Below are 25,473 nucleotides of genomic sequence, written 5' to 3' on the forward strand. Positions count from 1 at the left end.
TATTCCGCCGTTTATACATTACACAGTCATTCGAAGTATCTGAATCATCTGAAGTATCATAAAGATAATAGCTTTATTTTTCAATCTTTTTTTTAATTGTTATAACATTACACATAATAAAAAAAAAATCTTTTTGTGGCGACAAGTTATTTACAACGAACCATGATAAACGATTGAAGAACAACCCCATAAACAATTGGTGATTGTTTAATTCACCATTTAAATGCATATGTTCAAATTTATAAAAAGAGTACTTTCATTCTTAGAAAGACATTTTAAATAGATGAATAAAAATGTTATTAACCCCAAAATGAAAAAAAAATATTGAAAAATGTCTTATAATCTGTTTACGAGTTATCTTATATAGAACATTCAGTGTGAAATATGTTAAATCTCCGATTTTATTAGTCCAAATTTTTTTTTAGCGAAAACTCTAATTTCTCGAAATAATATTTTATATATGTTAAAAGACAAATAATAGATTTCTAACAACAAAATAAAGTAAAAAAGGAAAATGAAAGAAAACTATATTTACAAATATATTATGCGTTTTAGTTGTTGCTCTGTACATTGTTGAACAACTTTGTGGTGTTGAAAAACAGAATATAGGAAGAAAAGCTTGTACCTTTTCTAAACAATATATATCGGAGTATTTGATAACTATTTACAGTATTGTATTGTTATTTATGTTTTGACTTCATGGTCATTTAATATCCATAGATTTTATCAATCTGTAGTGAATTACCAAAACAGAAATTGACAAAAGCACATAGTGTAAATATTATCAGCTACTCGTCCAGTATATGCGTGAACTATTTGCCACTGGACATTACGCAAAAGGAATCAGTCAACCATTATCAACTTAAATGACGATTCGGCAATCAAAGCAGAAATAATTGAACGAGAGGCAACCTTTGCATTCTGTCAACAGTGATAAAATACCAATGAAACTAATGCACTTTGTAATTTTGTGTCTAAATTATTGACCAAAACACACAGAAGGGTTGTATTGCTCAAAACATTTTATCAATGGAGACAATAAATTCACTGCGATCAATTTCACAAAAAAATTAATAGAAAAAATACGCTTGAAGTCATGAACATTTCAGTATAACTTGCAATCAATGTGTGTCGTAAGATATTTTTGTGAAAAGAGCCCCTGATTATTAACATTTTCCAAGTTATCTAAATACATTTGGTATCCATCCCTGTTCGATAACTGACGTGACCTCAGAATGACAAGAGACCGATACATTCATTATAAAACGTTGACACAAAGTGTTATGACCTCCTTGCTAACAGTGCTTTAGCCTCTACACCTTTTATAAAACGTTGACACAGTGCTTTGGCCTCTAAACCTTTTATAAGCAGAAGATGCTAACAAAGGATATTTGTAAATAAGTCTTTTGCCATTTGATAAGGGACTTTCTGTTTTAAATTTCCTTGGAGTTCGGTATTTTTGTTATTTTACTTTTTTCAAAAGGTTAATTTAGTTCAATAAGAAAGTTATTGTAGAAGTATATTATAACACATCAATCAAATGGGTAAAGACCGATAACCGACATTCGTCTTAATGGCTTGTAATCAATGTTTGATACACATTTGAATTATATAAATTCATATTGCTTTTCCACCTGCCTAAAGTCCGGGAGGTCTCCATTTCTTAAATTTTCTAGCTTTTTCTATTTTGTATATAAATGAATATATTGCAAAGAGAGTATTTACAATGAAAGACACATCATATCGATGTAGAGTTTGTAATACGATTTAAATTGTGTTAACATTTTTCAATTGACCTTTTTGTAAATGTTTACTAATCCATTTGAAATGAATTATTCAGACTGAAGACAAATCAAATCTCGTTTTGTTGACATGGCAATGTGTGTTCTGTAAAAACTGTCGGCCTCAAACGAGTGAATATTTGCCATGTCCAGTGTTAAGTTAAAGGTCTCTAAAAATAAATTTATAAACGTAACTGTCGGGTTTTAAATGGGACAGAATAATCTTGGACTAAATTGTATCTGTACAAGTAATTTATACATTTCTAAAACAAGTCTATCCCGGTAGATTATCAAGGTCAGGCATCTTAAAACTTTCAACTGCCACAGCACCATAATCTTTTTTGAAATTTGACAGTTCTAAACGATTTTTAATAATATGATGTGGTTGTATGAATGCCTTGTGAGTGATGAAAGCTGTTCTAAAACTCTAATTATAATTCTTTTTCTCGAAAATGGTGTTTGTTGTGTAAAAAAAGTAATAGGAATATTGAGTGTAAAAATAATTTCACTCCAACACTTATTTGAAAAATTACAAATTTGTAAATAAATTATTTAATACATTTTTTTATAGTTTCAAAAATAATAATAATAATAATAATGAACGACAAAATTTAATTGAAGAAATTTCTGTTGAGTATGACTTAAGACTCTAATCAATAGCCAATATTTTGTGCATGTTGGCAGAGTGCATATATAAGACAGTCGTGTTGACATAAATAAATGGGATGCGTGGCATTCATTTTCAATACTCTGAATTCAAAGTTTTTTTTATAAATGGTCGTCTTTAAAATTTAATTTAACATTTTCGACTCTAGCTGCAGTAGATAGTTTTGGGTTTTTTTATACGGTGCACTATGAGTAATGAATTTTCAAAGATTTCCTGACGGACTTGTACTTGAAAGTTTTACAGGGATTGTTCTGCCAAATAGTTTACGCTAATCTTACCGGAGTCACAAAAAAATCAGCATTCTAAATTAAACAACTAATTAGATTGTATCAGGAACTTTTTATCCTTGCTTTTTTCAATAATTAAGCACCAAAAGACCTGCAAGTTTCAGCAGAAAATAAGATCCATCCCTTTGACAAACTGTCTTTTTATGACTGTCGATAATGATATATTGGCCACGATAACTACGAGTTTCCGACTGATGGATGTCACTAGCTTGAACCTTCTTAACAGTAATCAAGAAGGTAATGATTCAACTATTTTTGAGGAGTAAATATGTGTATATTGAATAAGAGCTTTTTTCAAAGAAAAAAATGAATATGTCAGTTGTCTTCAGATGTTTGTATCTATAAAACTGGATGACAGCTTAGTCATCTGTTGACAGGAATGGTTAAATCTACGGATGTAAAGCACTCGTTTTATGGCACCGTATATACTTGATGACTTTATTTGAAGATAAGCATTAAAATACACCTCAATATCATGATTTATGTTTAATAAAGTTGAGGTGTTGTGTAGTCTTTCATGATATCAAATCCCAAAACTCACTTGCCAAATAAAAAAAAATCATCAAGAAAAATGCTTTTATCATTTATCGTCATCTAAGAGTTACAGAGTTCTTAAATCAAATTTTCGAATCTAATCACAGATTCAGAACGGCTCCTAGCTGCGGTCTGAGTAGAACTCTTCGTTTTATGTCGATCAATAGAGTTACATCTGTGCATTAAATAACACAGATGCAGGGTGTCATATCTAAACAAATTACAGCCTATAACAGACAAAGGATGCTACAAAAATGATGTCAAATTAGGAAATAAATTATATAAAATACAACATTTTGTTTAAATACTAATTTAAGTGATGTGGTATGATTGACAATGAGACAAATATTCATCCGAGACCAACATATAAGTATCGACAAGATGTCAAATATACAGAAAGCCACCCTGAGAAACGTTTAGATAATAGCAGCTATGAAGTAAACGTAAATATTTTCTTCATTTGTTACTAATGTATTCAAAGTTAAACCAACTCTTTAGAAACTTTAAATATTTTTCGCTTTAAACTCCAGAAAAACTTGAATTGTGTCATGAAATCGGTAATATACATGTACGTTTATATAGATAAGTATGCAACTGTCTTCCGTGTTTATAGTTTAACATTCCCCGTGAGAGTATTTAATTCCAGCTGATATATCATTTTTATTTTTTTCATTCCGTCTTAGGAAACAACAAGAAGACGATATACTTCATTGCAATTCAACCGATGTTATAAAACCAGTATGGAATGTTTAAAGATAGCATGTTTACCTCGATCTACCTACAATTATCTTATAAGTACCACTTGTGAAGATATTACAGACTTTAGGATGAAGAACAGCAAAAACGCTATTCCTTTGTTTTTTATGTAATGGGTTGGGGGTCATGAATTGATACATCAAATACTTTTATTTCTATTAAATAATTGTTCAAGTTCGTTAGATTTATCATAATTTTTATAAAAAGGAAAATTTGGTGTATTTTACAATGTATCAGCCGCACTCCTGTCAAGGTCACATGACAAGGAAGCAATCATCTAATCTTTCAGCACTGGGATAAACTCCACACATTAACACTTGTCCAATACGATTACCCCCCCCCCCAAAAAAAAAAAACCCAAACAAACATATGCAAAATAAAAAAAAACAACAACATAAATTCCCCCCCCCCCCCCAAACTCTAGAAAAACAATTGAGATACGGCTAACTTATTTGGTCTATACCTTTAATCGTAAACAAGTCTTTATATGCAATGAGAGGGTTCAGATAGTGTCTTGATATTCACGTTTTTAATTAAAAACGTCAAATTTTGGTGTCAGCGTTTAACCTCATCATCTAATGGTATACAATACCAATATGTAATAGTAATTACCATCTGACGAGAGTACAGACCAATACAAAATATGTATGTAACATTAACGAAACAGCAGCAATTATCATTGCAACTGAATAGTGAACAAAATATTAAATTGTCCCTAATTTACAAGACATGTTTTTCCATAGCTAAGAATGATACTGTTATTATATGGGTTATTTTCCTATCCTATTTGTCAGTTTAAATATGTTGTTTATTTATTGAGCAATGATTAGTTATTTTCAGATCATATGAACAGTTTCGATGCTTCGTATAAAAAGTTTGAATCACAGTAAGAAAATCATTTTTCAGCTGTTACCAAACTAATGACCAAAGTAAATAATCAATTCTTACAACAAATTGATTTAAATGTGTTAAAAACATTACAGTTTATAATGACATGACCGACGAGATTATTACTTAATTAACTAAAAAGGAAACAGTCGTAGTGAATACACAATGCATTACCTATCTAGTAATTTTACCATCATTATATATTGAAAGAGGATAATTTGACTTCAGATGAATTCTCCTAACTAATTCGTAAGTATATTTGAGTGTTTTATTTCTATCTACTTTTTTTATGGTGAAATTTATAATATGTATATTCATTTAAAATTAATTTAATAATAATACATTGAAATATAGCGTTAAAAAAGAGTGAAATATTTAAATTATGTAGATCAAAGAAATAAAACCATGTACAATGATGAAGATCTATACCGTTAAAAGCATATATAATTTTCATATAACAATAATATGTTTAATACTTATAACAATAATATTTTTAATACTTATATAAACACAGATTTTAATGGGTAACTCAACTATGCAAAGGATGGTAGTGTTACTTCTTTAATCTTTATATTTTAGACATAGTTCATGTTTAATCCAGTCCTCTGCTGTCAAATGACAGTTTCTATTTTGAAATCTATCTGCATATATTTGAATGATGCATGTACTTGTTCATCGAGCAAATCCATCCGGCTAATATCTGGATGAAGGACAGCAATAATTGAGTCGCTCTTTTGACATATTTTTAAAAGTTGATTTCCTTGTATATCTTAGAAATATTGTCTTTCTTTACATCCTTTTGTTACGTTTGTTAATTTATATATCATTGTCATTTTGCTTCGTTTCTTTTGTTACCTATTCTGACATCGGACTCGGACTTCTTTTAAACTAAGTTTTACTGTACGTATTGCTGTGTGTTTGTTTAATCTACATTGGCTAGAGGTATAGGGGGAGGGTTGAGATATCACTAAACATGTTTAACCCCGCCGCATTTTTGCGCCTGTCCTAAGTTAGGAGCCTCTGGCCTTTGTTAGTCTTGTATGTTTTTTAATTTCAGTTCATTTATATGTTTAGGAGTTTAGTATGACGTCCATTTTCACGGAACTAGTACACATTTTTGTTCAGGGGCCAGCTGAAGTCCGCCTCCGGGTGCGGGATTTTCTCACTGTGTTGAAGACCCATTGGTGGCCTTCGGCTGTGTTTTTTTCTCTTTGGTCGGGTTGTTGTCTCTTTGACACATTCCCCATTTCCATTCTCTATTTTATCCATTACAATTCATATTTTCCGTAGTAAAAATGACGAGATAAATGATTTTAAACATATCTCAATTATCGTTATTTATCAATTCAATTTCATGTTTCTATAATGAGAACCTTGTAACAAGAAGCTGTTTTGTCATAAAACTAACAAAACCAATTTTCCAAAACAAGTATTTGGAAATATTGAATATTTATTCTAGATGGTTATTTAATGAGGTGTTTTTGCCTGATAGATACAAATTTCATATGCATTAACGAAGCTGGGTTTTACTCAACACTGAATCATGCCGACTTTGCTTTGTTCACAGTGGTTCTATTGTTGTGACTTAAGTGATGTAGCATATAAGATCATCTATATGTTCATTTATGTATCGCAATGTGGGACATTTGGAATTCAACTATTCAATAACAGCTTGACAAATTTCTACGAAAGCATCATTTGGTTCCTTTTTTTATCATTTAATTCTGTGGAATACAATTAAAAAAACAATGGCATTGGAAATTTCTATGAAAGTATGATTTGATTCATTTCTATCATTTAATTCTGTATTTAATCTTGATCTGAATAGTTTTTTTCATAAAACACAGCATAAAAAAGCAACAGTTGGCTTAACATACCATGGTTTGTTAGATTTAACTATGGTCTCTTGTAACATTTATTGAAATGCTTTTATCGTTACATATCTGATTTAACAAATGACTGATCGCGTTGAAACTAGTATAACAGGTTGAAATACTTCAGGCATTTAATTAGCAAAAACTTTTAAAGAACGCGTTAATAATAAAATCGAATTGACTGATATATCGATAATGCATATAGTGTTACCAGATCAGAATCTTATGCACACTAAACTGTGCTAAAACCTCACAGGAGTAAAGTTGATTTAAAACAAACATATCAGACAAAGTTTAACTTGCACAATCTTGCCATCCTGATAATTGACCCTTCTGGTTATTATGCTCTCTAACATGCTATATTTGGACCTTCCTTAAATTTTAGTCTTGAGCGCACCCGATGGAAATTATCCGAGAGAAACAGATTATCGAGCGTACCTGATGAAGATTATCCTAGAGAAATAGTGCGTCGAGTACACGGAAATCAGTATCGTGCGTTCATATTGAACAATGCTATTTATATTTTAAGTTATAAAATTACACAAGACTTATCTTCTAAAAACAGAGAGCTATACAAAAAAAAAATTACTATAGATGATACCGACAGAGGCTGACATTTAGAACCTGTATAATATGAAAATAAGATTAATTAATATGATTCATGTATGTTACTGGTGCAATTAGTATAAATAGACTCTTGAAATAGCAATTGAAGGTTAATGTTCTTCAAGGTGTAGTGACATCGAATTATTGAAAACAAAGATAAAAAAAAACGTTTATTGTACAAATACATGTAGTTATTTTTATACATTAAGATAGACAATATAGGTTACAAATGTAAGATGCTTGTCATATAAACAACAAGGAGACGAGATTACTAAAAGGACTTGTGAATTTATATTGTTATTTGTATAATTCAAAATAAAATATTGTTTACACTAAATAAACAACACTTAGAGGTATGGCAACATCTGAATTATAGACTAAAAGTTACTACTTCAGAATCAGAAGCCAAACTTACCTTAATATACTCTTCCGTGTTAGTTTTATATTGCCAATTCTTCATTTCTCTGATTCCTTATACATTTTCATTGTTGAGTCGTTGTGTAAATCGAAAAGTTTGATGCGTCTGAAGCGCTTTTCTGGATTTATTTCCACCAGCATTGCTCAAACCAAAACAAACTGAAAGCCAACTTGAAGGATGTATAAATACTTGAGCACGTGATAAGCTTTAGAACGTAAAAGGACACAAACAAGCAAAATCCACATAAGGTGAACTTGGTCCAAGGGAGTGTAACGTGTTCGCCACATGAGGTGAACTTGGCCTTAGGGAGTTTAACGTGTTCGCCACATTAGGTGAAATTGGCCATAGGGAGTTTAACGTGTTCGCCACATAAAGTGAACTTGGCCTAAGGGAGTGTAACGTGTTCGCCACACGAGGTTAGCTTGGCCTAAGGGAGTGTAACGTGTTCGCCACATGAGGTGAACTTGGCCTAAGGGAGTGTAACGTGTTCGCCACATAAGGTGAATTTTATGAAGGGCCGTTCGGATCATAATTCATTTTGTTACACGTACGCTAGAGGTACGTGTAACAGGTCGTTCACGTACACTAGAGATACACGTTACACTTTGTTCACGTATCCTAGAGGTACACGTAACACTTTGTTCACGTACCCTAGAATTACGCGTGAACTATTTGTTCACGTACCTAGAGGTACACGTAACTATTTGTTCACGTATGCGGAATAACCTTTATATCCTATGCACAATGAACTCGTCTGCTGGAGAATACTAATTGACCAATTAAATCAGGCCTTTTTTCAACATTTTAATTACTTGATCAGATGTAAAGTTTAAAAACTCGGTTAACATTATTGATTTAAACCTATATTTATATTAAACATTAATTTTGGCAACAGATTGTGTACATGGAAAACAGTATTCTTCATTTTGATGTCGGTTGTTGCCAAATTTCAAGCAGTTTTTTAAGAAAGTTATCTCCCTTATCCAAAACACATCCTTAAAGAATATAAATAATTTCTTTCCGTTATAATTTTAGATATCTGCATTCATTTCATGGGGATTTTTTCCTGGTGAATACTTATACTTTTCCTGACACAAAAAATGTATTCTTCTGTTGCAAGTAGTTTGAGGTTGGGGGGATAATGAAATGATGCTGACACAGATAATCAATTATACAGAAAACGATAAGTTCGGCCTAAGGGAGTGTAACGTGTTCGCCATATAAAGTGAACTTGGGATAAGGGAGTGTAAAGAGTTCGCTACACAAGGTGAACTTGGCCTAAGAGAGTGTAACGTGTTCGCCACATGAGGTGAACTTGGTCTAAGGGAGTGTAACGTGTTCGCCATATGAGATTAACTTGACCTAAGGGAGTGTTACGTGTTCGCTACATGAGATGAACTTGGCCTAAGGGAGTATAACGTGTTCGCCACACGAGGTGAACTTGGCCCAAGGGAGTGTAACGTGTTCGCCACATAAGGTGAACTTGGCCAAAGGGAGTGTAACGTGTTCCCCACATAAGATGAGCTTGCCATAAGAGAGTGTAACGTGTTCGCCACATGAGGTAAATTTGGCCTAAGGGAGTGTAACGTGTTCGCCACCTAAGGTGAACTTGGCCAAAGGGAGTGTAACGTGTTCGCCACATAAGATTAACTTGGCCTAAGAGAGTGTAACTTGTTCGCCACGTAAGGTGAACTTGGCATGTAGGAGTGTTACGTGTTCACCACGTGTTCGCCACATGAGGTGAACTTGGCATAAGGGAGTGTTACGTATTCGACACATGAGATGAACTTGGCCCAAGGGAGTGTAACGTGTTCACCACTTGAGATGAACTTGGTCTAAGGAAGTGTCACGTGTTCGCCTCATAAAAGCTTGGCCTAAGGGAGTGTAACGTGTTCGTTACTTAAGGTGAACTTGGCTTAAGGGAGTTTAACGTGTTCGCCACATGAGGTGAACTTGGCCTAAGGGAGTGTACCGTGTTCACCACATGAGGTGAACTTAGCCCAAGGTAGTGTAACGTGTTCACAATATGAGATGAACTTGGTCTAAGGGAGTGTAACGTGTTCGCCACATTAGGCGAACTTGGCCTAAGGGAGTGTAATGTTTTCGCCACATAAGGTAAACTTGGCCTAAGGGAGTGTAATGTGTTCACGCCTCCAATGGTTTTATAACATTAGTTTGTAAGACATTATGTTTTTAAAATATATATGAAATATTTGCTATTACATTTGTATCAGGCATTAAATGGCTTAAATGTAATAAACCACCAGGTGTATAAGACGACATAATGATCTATGTTTCCTTATTGTTTTCGAATTGGTCAACAGGTTTATTTAATTTAAATGCTGATGTATATGTGAAGTAAATATCATGTCTTTAAGTGATCATTATTGAGAGATCACACAGAGAATGTTTGAAGTAAACATAAAATAAGGACTATAAGAACAAAATTATCGTACGTTGTTACCTCATAATTCAGGTCGAACATTGATTTGTAATATTAAACTCGCATTACAGCAGCCCTCAAAGGAGTTTAAAAGCTATTTACGAAGGATTAATCAATCGTAATAAATTAACACATGAACACCCCTAGAACTGTGAAATTCTTTCAAAAAAGGTTCAGTACCTTTAATAAGGCGTACTTTAAAAGAATAAAGCTTCACTAAACCAATACGTAAGTCTTCAACTTTAGTATTTGTGAATATAACACATTTGAACATTTATTGCATCAAAGTTATATTCATGCGGAGTTCGAAGAATTTTTCTGGATAAACCTTTGATATAAAGGAACTAATAAAATGCATCACAATTTTAGATAAACATCAAAGTTAATAGGGACAGTTGTTTATTGAAATCTGGTGTTCAAAAAGTTAAAAGATAATAAGATATATATTTGTGAAAAAATTAAAATGAGGAAGGACCACTTTCGAGTCATACAAACTATGATATGCCTATATATATATATATTCATCTTTGTCAAAAATGCAGGTGTCATAATCCAATCATTGGCCAGGTATCGATATGGCAAATGTTGTCTGTTCCTGCCAGCTCATTTGGAATATATATAGATATATTTGATAGTCCCTAGTGTGAACAGTTTATAACTTGCAAAATTTTTTCATACACCTTCCAAATTCATTTTTTTATATTTTATGCATACAATGTCAAGTAGGGGGATGAAATTTCATGTTAAAAAATTGGATTATGAATTTTCAGGTAAAGTAGTGATTTGATCCAGTTAAAAAAGGTCAAAAATTCGAATGTCTAAAGCTGCCAAACTGAATTATAGTCCCCCTTAACACAGAATTGTCCATATTTTGAGTTAGAGCTGGTAGAGTTTCTATAAATTTGCTATTATTTGTCCCAAAGTAGTACACTAACTGTAAAAATCTTTTTCCTGCGATTTTATTTTAATTCAAATGTATTGTCTAAAAGAAATGCACTACGAAATAACTGTGTTCTCGGGTTAGTGTTTCTTTGCAATTAACCTGATTTCTTATTACAAGATATAAATTAACTGTTTCCCAAGAACAGATTACACAACCTGTATTTGGCAAAACCTGTCAGACTTTTGGTCCTCAATGTTCTTTGACGTCGTACTTGATTGGGCCTTTTTAACTTTTTTGATATGAGCGCCACTGATGAGTCATGCATGCACTTTATGTCCTAAGAAAGATGAATATCAGAAATTACTGCAAAAACAATATGTTGCATTTTGAATAATGAAAAATTAAAAGTGCATTCCTGTGTTGATTTAATCAATGACTCTAAGATATTATGCAACATCATATAAAACAGACCACATAACATACAATAGATTGACATTATATGATTTCAGCATATCTAAATGATATATGAATTAACACTTGTGATGTGAAATATACCGGACTCGAAGTGAAGATCGCATTAAAAAATTAGAATTTACCGATATTATCATCAAATAATATTATTGTTTACAAAAACAAAAAAAAAGAATTCTAGATACTATCTGGACAAATAAATTCCATGTACTATCTGCAAACAGCGGTTTGATTTCTTTATCATTTCAACTTTTATCATATACATCATGTAAATTAATAATTATTGCTTTTCAATATATCCGGATCAAGGCTCGTGTGATCAAAAGCATTTATTATATTTAGATATGAATGAATAATGCAAGGGTATTTCATATCAAGGTGTACATAAATATTTATTATTGTATTTGTCTGTAAATCTTTTGTCTCCAGAAATAATATAGATACGTTGCACGTTTTACAGAACCAGACGTTTACCAGATGAGAGAGATGTCAGAGATGTGCGATATCGAATTTCACTTAATTCTCTGTCGAACTAATTACAAAAGAATTAAAAAGAAAAATAAGAAAATAAAAGGGAAATTGACTCTTTATATTTCACTTTCAGTAGTCTATTTACAAACATTAAATGAATTGAGCAACAGGTTAAGCCTAAACAATTCTCGACTCTTATTACTCACGATTTTGATTTAAAAAGCAAAAAAATGTTATAACGTGAGGCTCCAATGAGCGTGTATTTTTCACAGTATACGTATTTCCACAATGGTAAACTGTGTTCTGTGTTGACGGTCTTCAGATTAGTATTAAATTCACAAACTTTACAAGATTCATTATTATATATAGTATTTCGATAATGTATTAGATGAAAATTCCAGTAAGTCTGTGAAGTGGTTTCAACGAAGAATGCGTTAATATATATTTCCTAAAGGGTTCAGTTGTAAACTTAGGTTCGCAATGGGGACCTTGTTTTTCAGATAGGCTTTAAAATTTATGGAATAATCATCATGCTACCATTCAGGTATAAAGGCATTTAAGCAGATGAAGTAATTACGTATTATTTGTTAATCTATGTATTTGATTATGATTGACATTACAAAAACTTGATTAATAATTCAGCAGTGACATGATTTATCCGGTAAAGTCTTTTAAACATCCGCAGTTTATATATTTTACCAACTCTAGGTTTAAATTCTAATACTTACTTGGCTTAAGTCTGGATTTTGTTATTATATTTATCGTTATGTGTTTCATACTTCTTTTTCTGACCAAACCTTTTATTATAAGCATGCATGTATGGTTAACGTCAACAAGAATCACAAAATTCACTAAATTTGCCACTCTGTGGTTTATAATATGATTTGCCGCATGATTTCTTGCATGAAACAGATATAAGTTTGTAATTCAACTTGTTGAGATCTTAAGCACCCCAAATTACTCTTCTTTTACCACGTTTTTCTTTCCCGAAGTGAAGCCGAAAATTAGATCGAAATCTAAGCGAAATTAGTTATCATTGTACCACATTGTTCTTTCCGAAGTCAGTTGAAAATCTAAACAAGAAAAATAATTATCTTACCACGTTTTTCTCTCCCAAAGCAAAACTAAAAAATGAGTTAAAAAAATCTTTACATTTATAAAAAAAACCGAACACCCTGAAAAATTCGTTTGTACACATGAAGGTAAACTCTTTAACTGATCTTGAATAAACGAAAGACTTATCTCAGCAATAGTAGGATGTGTTGTTGCTATTATCAAATAGTAGAATGTAACCTGCCGTGTAACGCTCAATGAACCATGTAATTACTACTGAAAGGTTATAGCTACATGAACTTAATGCTGCTTAAGAATATATCCCCTTATCAGAGGTTAATTGATAACTCCTAATGATAATTAAACTGTGTTTCTATTTCAGAAAGAAGAATCTAACAAGATATATACATTTGGAGTATTATGTCTGTAGAAAATGAGATGTGACGAAGCCTTTTCTATAGTTTTTCTGCTGTTATTACTTCAGAGTTTAGTTCATTCAGGTAAGTTTTTATATATCATTATTCAAATTCAATTAGGTAATTAGATGTACTGTAACAAACAAATTGCTTAAAGCCGTTTTGGATGTTATTCTTCGCCACTTTTCACAGTTGAACGCATTTTCATCGTAGGCTTTTTATTTAAGCGGATCTAGTTTCAGTTTACTTAATAATCCTTCCAATACATTAAGCAGAGTGTTCACAAAAATAATTTTCATTAAATTTTGATTCATTAGCCAGTTTGGTCACCAACTGAGGTAGATTGCTCGTCGCCTTGAGGTCGTGGGTTCGATACCCAGCAAGTGTAAAACTAAGACTAGGAAATTTACAATTTCCGCCTCTCAACTAAGCACGCTCAATTTAGGGATAAGAATCGGATCTGAGTCAGAATAATGTGTCCAGGTAGGATGACATGTCTTCTTGTTGACGGTTACCTTGTGAACTTGCACGTAAAAAAATCCAGCCCAGCGTATCGGTCTAGTAAAAAGCAGGGATGACGTAATTACTTGCCCCCCTCAAAAATGAAATCCTTATACAATTATTCTTTTCTTAATATTCTTTCTATTCAAAATTAAAATAGAAACTTTTACACAATAAATAATTGTAAAAATATTTATGATACATCCAAAATATAAAAATAAAATAGACGCCAGAAAGATGTTCCAGCATCCCTTAAGTTACACTAAGCTCTTTAATAAATGTTAATCATCCCCACAGTTACACAAAGTTTCGAAATAACGGTCCAGTATCCCTCAAGTTTCTCTAAACCCATCAACCTCTTACATCTAGCAACTCCAGAAGTTTGATAATGCTACAAACATTTTTTTTTCCATCTTAAAAACAGCTTCTATTAACCAAACACCTTAAGGAGAAGGAAAAGACAGGGACAAACAATTAATATTCTCAAAACAGCGATTGCCATTATTTAACTGACTTAGGCCGAGGGCTTATGACAGAAACAAACGTTGGAAATAAATAGGAAAACCCGGTGACCGAAAATACAAATTGTCCCATCAAAGAAAATAAATAAAAAGAAAAACTGACAGAAAGATAACCCCATTGACAAAAGACAAAAAGATCAACAATAACAGTGTTGTTCTCATGCTTTGTTTTTATCATTGTGATTTTTAATTTTATCTAGTGTTTATTAAAGGGGCATTAGCTGTCAAATTCATGATCACCGATTTGACTTAAATTCTCATATCTGATTCATAACATACTGAAACGTAAATCCAAATTACAAAAAAATCCAAAAGAAACAATTAACAATGCATGGACTCGTAGCATTTCGTGTGTATTTTAGACTAGAAGCCATCTAATTAACCACCGAGATAACCCCGGAAGACTGCCGATAATCATTCGACCCGATATAAACATAAACATATAAATATAAATAGATCGAGAAGCACGTGGAGTTTTTTCCAGGTCTTTTAATGATATCATGTCATAGATTCAAAAAATGTAAAACATCGTTTTATCTGGATATGAATGATTTCTTGTTGGCCGAATCGGTCAAAGAAATGTTTTTTTTTTATGGTGGCTCCTTTGTTTCACTTTTCAATGTTGACATTCTTTTCATTTAATAACTGAACACGGTTCGGGCATGCGTAACCCATCTTCAGCTAGAGGTCAAGTTGGGGTTATTTGAATACAGGTTCAACTGAGGTTGAATTATTGACTTGCAAGTCAATAATACATTTGCGATGTTTTCGATCTTATTTTGACCAAATTAAACCTAACTGACTGCTAATAGCGAGTACTATTTCATTATTCTGCTTTTATAAATGGTTGAATAAAAAAAAATCGTATTTTATCTTTTTGTCTAAATGACAGCTAATGTCCCATATTTTGTTTTCGTTCTGAACATGTTCTTATTTCTACAGATGACAAACAGATTAAAAAAAATCTTAATTCTGAAATAATTGACGTTCATTTGCCATCTAATGTGTAAAAAGTTTTACATGTGTTCACTCGTTTATAAATAGCAATCCATTCAAAGATAACGCAACAAAAATATGGAATTTTCGAATACAAGTTCACAAAACTGGTTAACTCAATGCATACACTTATTGTATTTTTATATCCAGTTATCCAAGGACACAATTTGACAGATGAAGAAAGATTATTCATGACAGATGAACAAAGATTATTATCTGTTTTGATGAAACATTACAGTAGCGAGACCAGACCTGTATTCAATGCATCACATCCGGTTGTTGTACGACTGGGAATAACATTAACTCAGCTGTTTGATGTTGTAAGTAGAGATCTTCAGTTAATAAGAAGGTCAAATATACAGGTCATCCTAAAAGAAAACAACAAACTGCAGAAAAATAATACATTTATAATCAGTTGATGTGTTAAAATTCACAACATTTAAGTTGTGTCTTTCTCTCTTCCTGAATATCTTCGAAAAGACCAAAATTAGATTGCTGCAGCAGTTTAAATAAGTACCAACATCACACTAAAACCAAATGATGTTTGACAATCATGTAGATTATAAAAGTAAGGAGATGTGGTATGATTGCCAATGCGACAACTATCCACCAAAGTTCAAATGAAGTGGATGTAAGCAATTATAGGCAACCGTACGGCCTTCAACAATGAGAAAAAACCAATACCGTATAGTCGGCTATAAAAGGCCCCGACATGAAAAGTATTAAACAACTCAATTGAGAAAATTTACGGCCTAATTTATAACAAAACAATTTACGAAAAACAAATATGACAGACATGAACCAACGACAACCACTGAACTACAGGCTCCTGACTTGGGACAGGCACATAAAGAATGTGGATTACTTGTTTTAACATTGACTTTGAATGGTATGCATAGTCACTTGGCATTTTACTTATTGCTCTTTAAAATATATATTTTTTATATTTATTTCATATCAAAGTTGAAACCTTATTTTTCACGAAATTTGTATATATTTGGATACATCTATTTACAGGATGAAAAAAATCAAGTATTAGTTCTGAACATATGGCTTGATCAGGTATGTACATTTAAGTACGAAAAGTAAGATAATTAAATGTCTTTCTGAACAAGATATAGGGACCAGCAAAACGTGAAGAAATACAATACAGATATAAGTCTCATTCCGACGACAACGAGAGTTTGTTGAAGATAATGACACAAGACAAAGGAACTATAAAACTGACAACGACAGATGTAAAAACAAAAACAAACAACATAACTTTAAAAACTTAAGCCGGGTAATACAAAATTGTACAATAAAACATCGACAAAAAATGCACTGCAAAGGCTTCAGTACATCGAGAAAGTGTACAATGTAATGCAATACTTAAAATTAGCTAAGAAACTACGTGATTTAAATGTTGCTGCTAATTTTGGACCGTTTCTGTATGTCAAACTTTGCGTTTTACTTAAGAAATGAATGCTTCTTTTTGTAATTTTATTGGGGTGTAGAAGTGTTGACCGAAGCACATTTTGTATGAAGCGCGGAAGCGTTTCATTCTAAAAATGTGTGCACGTTCAACACTTTTACATCCCAATAAAATTACAAAAAGAAGCATTCATTTCTTATAATTACATTTTTATGCTGATAAGACCATAAAAAAAAAGTTTTAACAAGTTTTTCTTTTAATTACCTGTGCACTTTTTTGTTGAAGCACGTGTCATCACGAATGTAACATTCATTTTGAAATGAAGGTTAATTTTTGAATGACGCGCGATTGGTGTTAGCCAATCAAACTAACGGATTATCGTGAAACATACATGTAATGTAATTATTTATTACTTCACTATATATAAGAGTGATTTAATCTTAAAAAAAAATAGAACACACTCGCGACATCGCGGGTCCGCGACTGAATTAAAGTACCTACGCCTTACTTTTAGCCTGGATTTTTAGTATTCGTATTGTCAACGATAAAGTCATGCTGATTATATGGTGCACAGTTTTCTCTGCTTTCACATCTCTCTGTTTGAACCCGTCCTAGTTTTCTTACTACAACCGGAAACTACATGTGACATATACTAATGGTATCGGTATCGGATTCGACCCGGAACTTGTTAATTATTGGTTTTACATGTATTAATTATGTGGAAAACAAAAGGGCCTAGAATGGTGTAATTTTTAATCAACACCTTTGTCCTATATTAGTTTTCAATTCAATTCTTTATTACTTTGAACAATACAGTTCATCGGTATAGTATGCATAAATATACAATTTACAAGTTGTATAGCGTTAACAAACACAGAAATAATAAACGTCAGAAATATCAGTCACATATTATACAGTTTGTGAGTTTCAGTTATATATAAAGTCGAATTCTTTGATTCTTCGTTTTACGTCATGCCGGCTAACAAATTGGACCTCGTCATTTTAGTAGCATAGATAGAGATGTATTTAAAATTTCATTATATGTCTGTTTATGTGATATGGTGCATGTATAAATAATTTGTCAAACATTGTATATATCCTATAAGCTGTATTTGCTTTTGGAACACAGTATTATTATCATAATTGAATGGGAATCCGTGATGATTATTGGTCCATTTAACTGTAGCGGTTATTGATGAAAATCAAAAAGTCCCACTTATATAATAGTAATACATAAATATTCCACGATTAAAGAGTGTTATAAAATACTTGTTGTATTTCATTTACATTCACGCTATATTTTGCTAAACAAACTAGCTTCATCAGGCGCCTGCAGTTATCCAGCTTCTGATATGAAACTGTTGCAGCTTATCGCAAAGTTCGTACAAACAAATCTAATTGTGTTGTGTTAATTGTATTGTGTTTAAGATTTATTCCTCCGATTTGTGATAAAACTGTTTATATATATATATATATATATATATAGGTTGTTTTGATCTTACTCAAGGTTCCTCTAGCAACGGTCAAGTGAAAAAATAGAAACAAAACCGATATTCTTTTCATATATACCATGTATACTTGTATATCCAAGTATAAAAAAATTGTAATGATGTTGTTGTCACGTGTTCATATCATATCAGTTCCAATGAATACCAAATACTAAGGAAAGACACCTGCTGCAGTTTTCTTTTGGTTTAAATGTTAAACTTTAAATGTACTAGGGTGTATAGTTTGCCTCCGACGTCTAATTTGCACAGAATGTTATCATCTTACATGATTAATCTTACACGAAATTTTTTTTTCTTTCAAAATTGCCTTTATCAGATAAAAAAAAATTGAATGAACACAAATCTTCGATCTTGTTAACTTTTACAGTACATGTATATTTAATGAAGTCTTTGTAAATTTTATGATTATGATTGATACGCCTTTGAATATGATAGGAATGGAAAGATGAAAAGCTACTTTGGGATCCAGCTGATTATAACGGGCTAGAGTTGCTCCGAATACCTTGTACGAAACTATGGAGACCTGACATCATACTCTATAACAGGTACAGTTGTTCGTTTTTATTAAGTCACTTATCTAATCAACTAGTATAGAAAAATGAGCTAACATCTGCTGCAAAATGTCGATGAAAAGTTGCATGATCCGTAATTAAAGACGGTTACCTAATCTGTACCAGGTTCTTGTTAAAATCGTTAAAGACTAAGTAAAGTACAACACAGTGGTGCCGAGTAGTATTTGCTTGTATGAATTAATATATTTTCTGAGAATCAGTCCCTTCGAGGAAAATATTGAAGTTTTTAGCGATTGAGCTTAGTTAGCACATTTTTTCATAATGTTAAAATCAAATTTAAACGGAGTGAACATTCGAAATAAAGAATTTAGATTACATTACTTCGTGTAAAGCATACTTGTATAGCCCCTGTTATGGAAACTTAAATGGTTTAATATGTTATATCACAGTTTTGATTAATAATGAATTTTATTGGTAAAAAGTTGTTGCGACTTAATTGACAAGGCGTCACAGAAAAGAGGTAAACCAACATGGTCGACAAGGCATTATACCGTAGCTGTTTGGTAGTCTCCTGTCTCACTCTCATAGATTCCAAAATTTATTACCATCGGACTTATACATTCTTTGACCCTTAGCTTATACACGACAGGATAAGCACAGTTATTCAAGACAAAGAATATACACGACACTTACATATGTAAACAGCAAATAACAATAAAAAACCCCAACAGAGGAAAGTTTCTCAGGAAACAAAAGCAAAAGCAATACGTACCCTTATAAAACTTTCGGGATGAAAGCAGGTGCGCCAGAAGGGAAACAGTTCCTGCTTAACAACTGGTAGGTGTCGTCATGGTCTTGTCATCTACAAATCATATGAGAAGTCGCACTAGGGGATAGTTTTAAAGGAGGACTGGATTGCGGGCTATTGGAACACATCAGTGAACATATATGACACAGATATTCAACTACAGTCAACCAAATCCTGATAATTACTAAACACATATATGTATGACACATTCTGATATAGAAAGTATAATCAGATTGATCGATGGAATTTTGTTTGCTTAGCGTCCAATGATAAGTATTTCATGGATATGTAAGACGTGAACAAATTAAAAACAGGTATAGGTTCTGAAAATTGGTTCAACTGAGAATATTGGAGGGAAATTCTGGCTGCCACTGAAAAAGATATGGAAGATAGAATAGCAAATTTTCTGACAACAGACCATCTATGGAGATCCCGACGAGTTGTTTCAAGTATTCTTAAACTAACGGGGCTTGACACTCCAGTGGCGGATCTAGGTGGGGGTGGGGGTTCCGGGGGTTGGAACCCCCTTTTTTGACGATATATGCATTTGAGTGGGGACATATAGCTGAACCCCCCCCCCCCCCTTTATCCTGGGTTAGGAACCCCCTTTTATAAATGGCTGGATCCGCCCCTGCACTCTCTCTATCTGTATCTGAAGCATTTAACGCCCCTATGACGATCGGACGTGGCTGCGTATTAAAAAATCATGCACAGGCAAATGGAAACTCTTCTTTACCATAGGGTCTCCAACCGGATGAGAAGAGCCCAGGTGACTTAGTGATGGACAGTTAAAAAAGTTTTATATAGAAAATTTTAACACTTTGAATGAATCTATTATTATTTAGAAACAGAAACTTGCCACCCTATTTCTGTGTCGGCAATTCACGTGTTTTCGATATGGACTGCTCTCTAATGTCCCACGTCACCCACCAAGTCCTAAAAATTCCGTCAGACGTCAGAGCAATCTCGAATTAGGTAAAATCAAAAATAATGTTTGAGAATGTTGCTGTAGTACCGATATTGTTTATTTTAAAGATATTTATTTAATATTCATTGAGTGCGTGTCTTGGTGAAGTTTTTAGTGTGTTTATCGGTCGGTCTTTCAGCGTTTAAGACTTCAACTTTTTGTCCGCGAGTGCTTTCTACATTAGGAATAAGCAGTTAATGAATAACCTTACAATTTTCTGTTTTCTTTTCTTTTTTTTTTTGTATCCACCTGACTACGTCACTGCCGTCTGGAGTGAATTTTAATTATCCTATTTAAAGTCCGCTTTAATTACTAATTTACCGATTTGTTTTATATATGAACTACTTTCTGTATTATTTGTTTTTATCTTCCAGTGCCAATGACTACACAAACAAATATATGGAATCTTTAGCAATGGTCGGACATGAGGGAAACGTTTTCTGGCCTCCTATAGTGAAATTTCGTAGTACTTGCCAAATGGATATAACATACTTTCCATTTGATGACCAAATATGCAAGTTGAAGATGGGTTCCTGGTTGTATGATGGATTCCAGGTTGATGTTACAAATAGATCTATGGATATAGATTTGTCTAATTATGTAGAAAATGGGGAATGGAAGCTTATTGACACAAAAGCTATTCGAAACGTTGTTATCTATCCATGTTGTCCGACACCGTTTCCTGATGTTACTTTTCATATCCATATCCGTCGCAGGACCACGTACTATATGTACAATGTGATTATTCCGTCAGCCATGTTAGCGTCCTTGACATTACTTGGATTCTGGCTGCGTCCAGACAGTGGAGAGAAGATAACCCTTGGTTTGACAGTATTGCTCTCACTTTCAGTGTTTATGTTACTTATTGCTGAGAATACTCCAGCCACATCATTTTATGTCCCACTACTTGGTAGGTGTTTTAAAATAGAATAAAAATAGGTCTGTCTTCTTTAAAAGTACACTTTACATACAGAGTATAAATAATAGATTGATTGTTGGTTGCTTAACGTCCAGTTGGAAACATAAAAGATACATATAAGATTGGCTTTAATCTATTGCTTTATATTACAACTATATACTAGCGTATGTTCACTATGTAATCTTTTATTAATAATCGTAAGAGTAAATAATACTGTCACAACTGTTATATATGAACCAACAAGAGGTAAAGCACCGTATTTAGTTTAAAACATAAAATGTGTACACTTAAAAATAAATAAACATATTCAATTCAGTCATAAATTTGTAGTTAACTACTAGTAAGAAGTCGAATTAAATCACCAAGACAAAAATAGGCAAACATGTTTTAAACATCTTATCTACTAGGGACGATTTACAGCTTTACATGTGACATAGAAACTACACTAGCGTTGACGTTCACGAGTATGAGGTCCTCTACGGTCATTTTTAGTTAAATTGTGTTTTGCATGTTTCAATGTCGTATATTCACCCTAGCCTACATATCTTTTTATTCATAAACAAATTTAATTCCTATTGATAAAGGAGATTGATAGATAAACCTTAATGAGACAGCAACTTGTTTACTACAAATTTCTCTCAGCATTTCTTGAAATATTTAAAAAGGTAAATGAAATGACATTTCTTCTTTTATTTCCAGGAGTTTATCTGATCACCGCCATGTCCTTTACTTCTTGTTCTATAATATTTTCCGTCCTTGTGTCAAATATTTATATGAAGGGAATGCACGATCCAGTGCCGCTTCCAATTTGTTTTAAAAGGGTTGTGACGTTTCTGTCAAAATTAATGTGTATGAAACTATATCATATACCATATCAACCAAAACCGTCGCAGACTCATTTAGTTGAAACAGTTTATACAGGAAATGGAAGTTTCCGAAAATTGCCAATGATTAACGGAACTACACGAGTCTGTGATAGCATACTTTTCGTTAAAGGTGAAAACGAAGTGAATAACTCAAATCCGCCAAATCCATACAACACTTCACAGGAAAATACTGAGAAATTTCAAGAACTAGTATTACAAACATTACAAAACCTGATAGATAGAGAAGAAGAAAAAGACAGAGAAATAAATCTACGGAATCAATGGCAAGAAGCAGGAACAGTTCTCGACAGATTCATGTTTTGGCTGTTTTTCATTGGCACATTAACTGGTACTTTATATCTCCTTATTTTCTTGCCAATGAGAAAGGAAGTCCATTTATGAGAATTGCTAACAAGATGCTAAACAAAATTTCGCAGAGATTCGAAGAGACAAGCATATTGTTTGTGCCTTTTGACAAGGAAATGAATGTTCATGAACGATTTGATACGGCCTATGTGTTAGAAGCGAAGCACCAATCATTACTAGCCTATAGAAAGAGGCTTATAACGTACAAGCATTGCTTAAAAACATCATACATATATTTGAATAAACAAAAATTGACAAGCGTGTTGTCGATAATTGTCTTATTGCATTTTAAATTAAAATAAGTAACCTGTAGATTGCATTTTCGGTGGTTCTTTAATTGGTTCTCATGTTTCTGTCTCATGGGTTTTACCTTCTTCTTTGGTCTTATGTTTTAAGGAGATAATATAATGTAGATACTCAAGGAGTACATACGTTTCTTGCCAATAGGAATTTGTTTAGCGAGATTCGACTGGAATATTTCCACAGTTACTTTAGTACTAAAAATGGTTGGAACATCTGTTCTGTTTGAAAGACGATTTGTGATGCCCCTTGTAGAAATCAAATTCAATTAGATGCGCATATATTTATTTCAGTCTTAGCGTGATATTTGGTTTTTCTGTTGCTGTATGAAATCTACTAAGAAGCACTATGGTTGAAATAATATTGTACTAAAAGAGAGGCGAAGGATACCAAAGGGACATTCAAACTTATAATTCGAAAATAAACGGACAACACCACGTAAAAATTAGACACGAATTATATATTAACAATAAATACTTTATAGTATTTTGCACCTGTGGTTTTGTCGTTTGAAATTCCAAACATATTTTGTATAAGCTCATTACACGAATAAAACATCGGTAACCGTATATCTAGGGGACAGTACAAGAAATAAACAACTGTACCCAGAAAAAAATACACGAATAGAACATCGTTATCAAAATAGCAAAAAATCAATACCCGAAAAAATACCGTGATCTAGGGGACAATACAGGATAAAACAACAGTATCCACCGACAATACGTCAATAAAAGATTGGCGACCTACGTTTTTATTTCCTATATCGACTGGACGTTGATTCGAATTAATACATCCTGCACAGCCAAACGGGCACTCTCCTGTAACAAGGGTTTTACCGCCTAATTGGTGAAGTCCAGATGACCATATTTCTATACCCTAGTCAAGATTCTGTGGCGATACAGCACAATATAAAAATAAGATGTGGCATGATTGCCAATGAGACAACTCTCCATAAGAGACCAAATGACATAGAAGTTAACAATCATAGGTCACCGTACGGTATTCAAGAATGACTATTTATAAGTGGAAAAATCATGAGTTATTATCATTATGTTTAACATATAATTTATGAATAAAAATGTACTTTCATAACATAATTATGTGTATGTTTTATATTCTTCATTTAAGTGTGAACATACTATGTCTGTTGGTATGTTCTTTTTCTTGTCTATTTTCTTTGAGTATATAACTAGAGATAAAGTTAATTCTAACTAACAATTGTATGTAAGAAGTATTTATGCTATAATAAAAATGACTTATTAAAACCTTCAAACCATTGATTCAAGTACTATTTATAGTACTCATGAAAGCAAATAACATGACTCTCTTATCCTTTGATTAGTTGTGAGCCAATATTATATATAGTAAAACCAGTATATTCAACAGAATCACAAAAAAAAAAAAAACAAAAAAAAAACACAGATGTCGTTTATTAAATTTATTTTTGTATTTAGATACTGTTTTATCCACTAAATAGCGATGTTTTATTTGTGTATTGTCCACTGGCTGCCGATCTTTTACTCGCGACATTCATACCTGCTTGATTTCTTTCAGGTATTTTCGTAGCCTTTTTTGAAAAATAAATAATCCTGTTTTAGTAGATGATCCGTACATGATAACAAGACATCATAAAATATTGGTTGGTAATATATTGTATCACTCTCAAGAGTAACATGAAAGGTTTCATAAGTGGATCAGGAACTGTTGACCTTACTCTGTTCACATCAAGTTTTGGTGAGGTTCGTTTGCTCAATCTACCGATTTTTTAATGGACTGCTGTTTGTCTTTCCATTTGGTCATGGCGTTGTCTGTCTTTGTTCAACTTAGTTTTTGTCTCAACTGCGACGAAATTCGCGGAAGGCGAGACATAGGTATTGCTTTTCCGAACTACTTGTGATAGATAAATGATATTTTGTATGAAGTTGCATTATTATCAGTACATATCAGTTTGACGATTATTGTGAGGCCCTGCCCCCTAGGTCACGGTCCAGCGACTTTCAATTAATAAACAATTTTCAATGTTAAGTTTTCTACTTAAGTTAGTTTAATAGGAACTACTTCTGATAGATCAAAGATATTTTCCCATAAGTTGCATTACTGTTAGTACATATCAGTTTGACAACTATTTTGATGTCCTGCCCCCTAGGTCATGGTCCAATGACTTTGAATTAATTAGCAATTTTCAATGTTAAGTTTTCTGCATATGAAAGTTTGATAGGAACTACTTGTAATAGATCAATGATTTTT

At 32.6% G+C, this 25,473-nt stretch overlaps 1 protein-coding gene across 6 annotated transcripts in view; it reads left to right on the forward strand.

The window, feature by feature from the left end:
- The window catches only part of LOC127734088 (acetylcholine receptor subunit alpha-like), a 43,950-nt gene extending 20,712 nt beyond the window's left edge, over positions 1 to 23,238 (forward strand). For 5 of the 6 annotated variants that reach the window (XM_052243713.1, XM_052243715.1, XM_052243714.1 and 2 more), the window contains exons 2-7: positions 13,515 to 13,632; positions 15,717 to 15,886; positions 16,584 to 16,628; positions 18,924 to 19,033; positions 21,150 to 21,685; positions 22,394 to 23,238. In XM_052243713.1, the coding sequence (XP_052099673.1) occupies positions 13,566 to 13,632; positions 15,717 to 15,886; positions 16,584 to 16,628; positions 18,924 to 19,033; positions 21,150 to 21,685; positions 22,394 to 22,962 (1,497 nt within the window). In that variant the 5' untranslated portion in view covers positions 13,515 to 13,565 and the 3' untranslated portion in view covers positions 22,963 to 23,238. Of the gene's footprint in view, positions 1 to 4,925; positions 5,163 to 13,514; positions 13,633 to 15,716; positions 15,887 to 16,583; positions 16,629 to 18,923; positions 19,034 to 21,149; positions 21,686 to 22,393 lie in introns of those variants that run through there. The other variant, XM_052243712.1, reaches the window with a different exon arrangement.
- Positions 23,239 to 25,473: the final 2,235 nt, after the last annotated feature.

The sequence above is a fragment of the Mytilus californianus genome, unplaced genomic scaffold (genome assembly GCF_021869535.1).
Source record: "Mytilus californianus isolate M0D057914Y unplaced genomic scaffold, xbMytCali1.0.p SCAF_3, whole genome shotgun sequence".
In the NCBI taxonomy this organism is placed as follows: domain Eukaryota; kingdom Metazoa; phylum Mollusca; class Bivalvia; order Mytilida; family Mytilidae; genus Mytilus; species Mytilus californianus.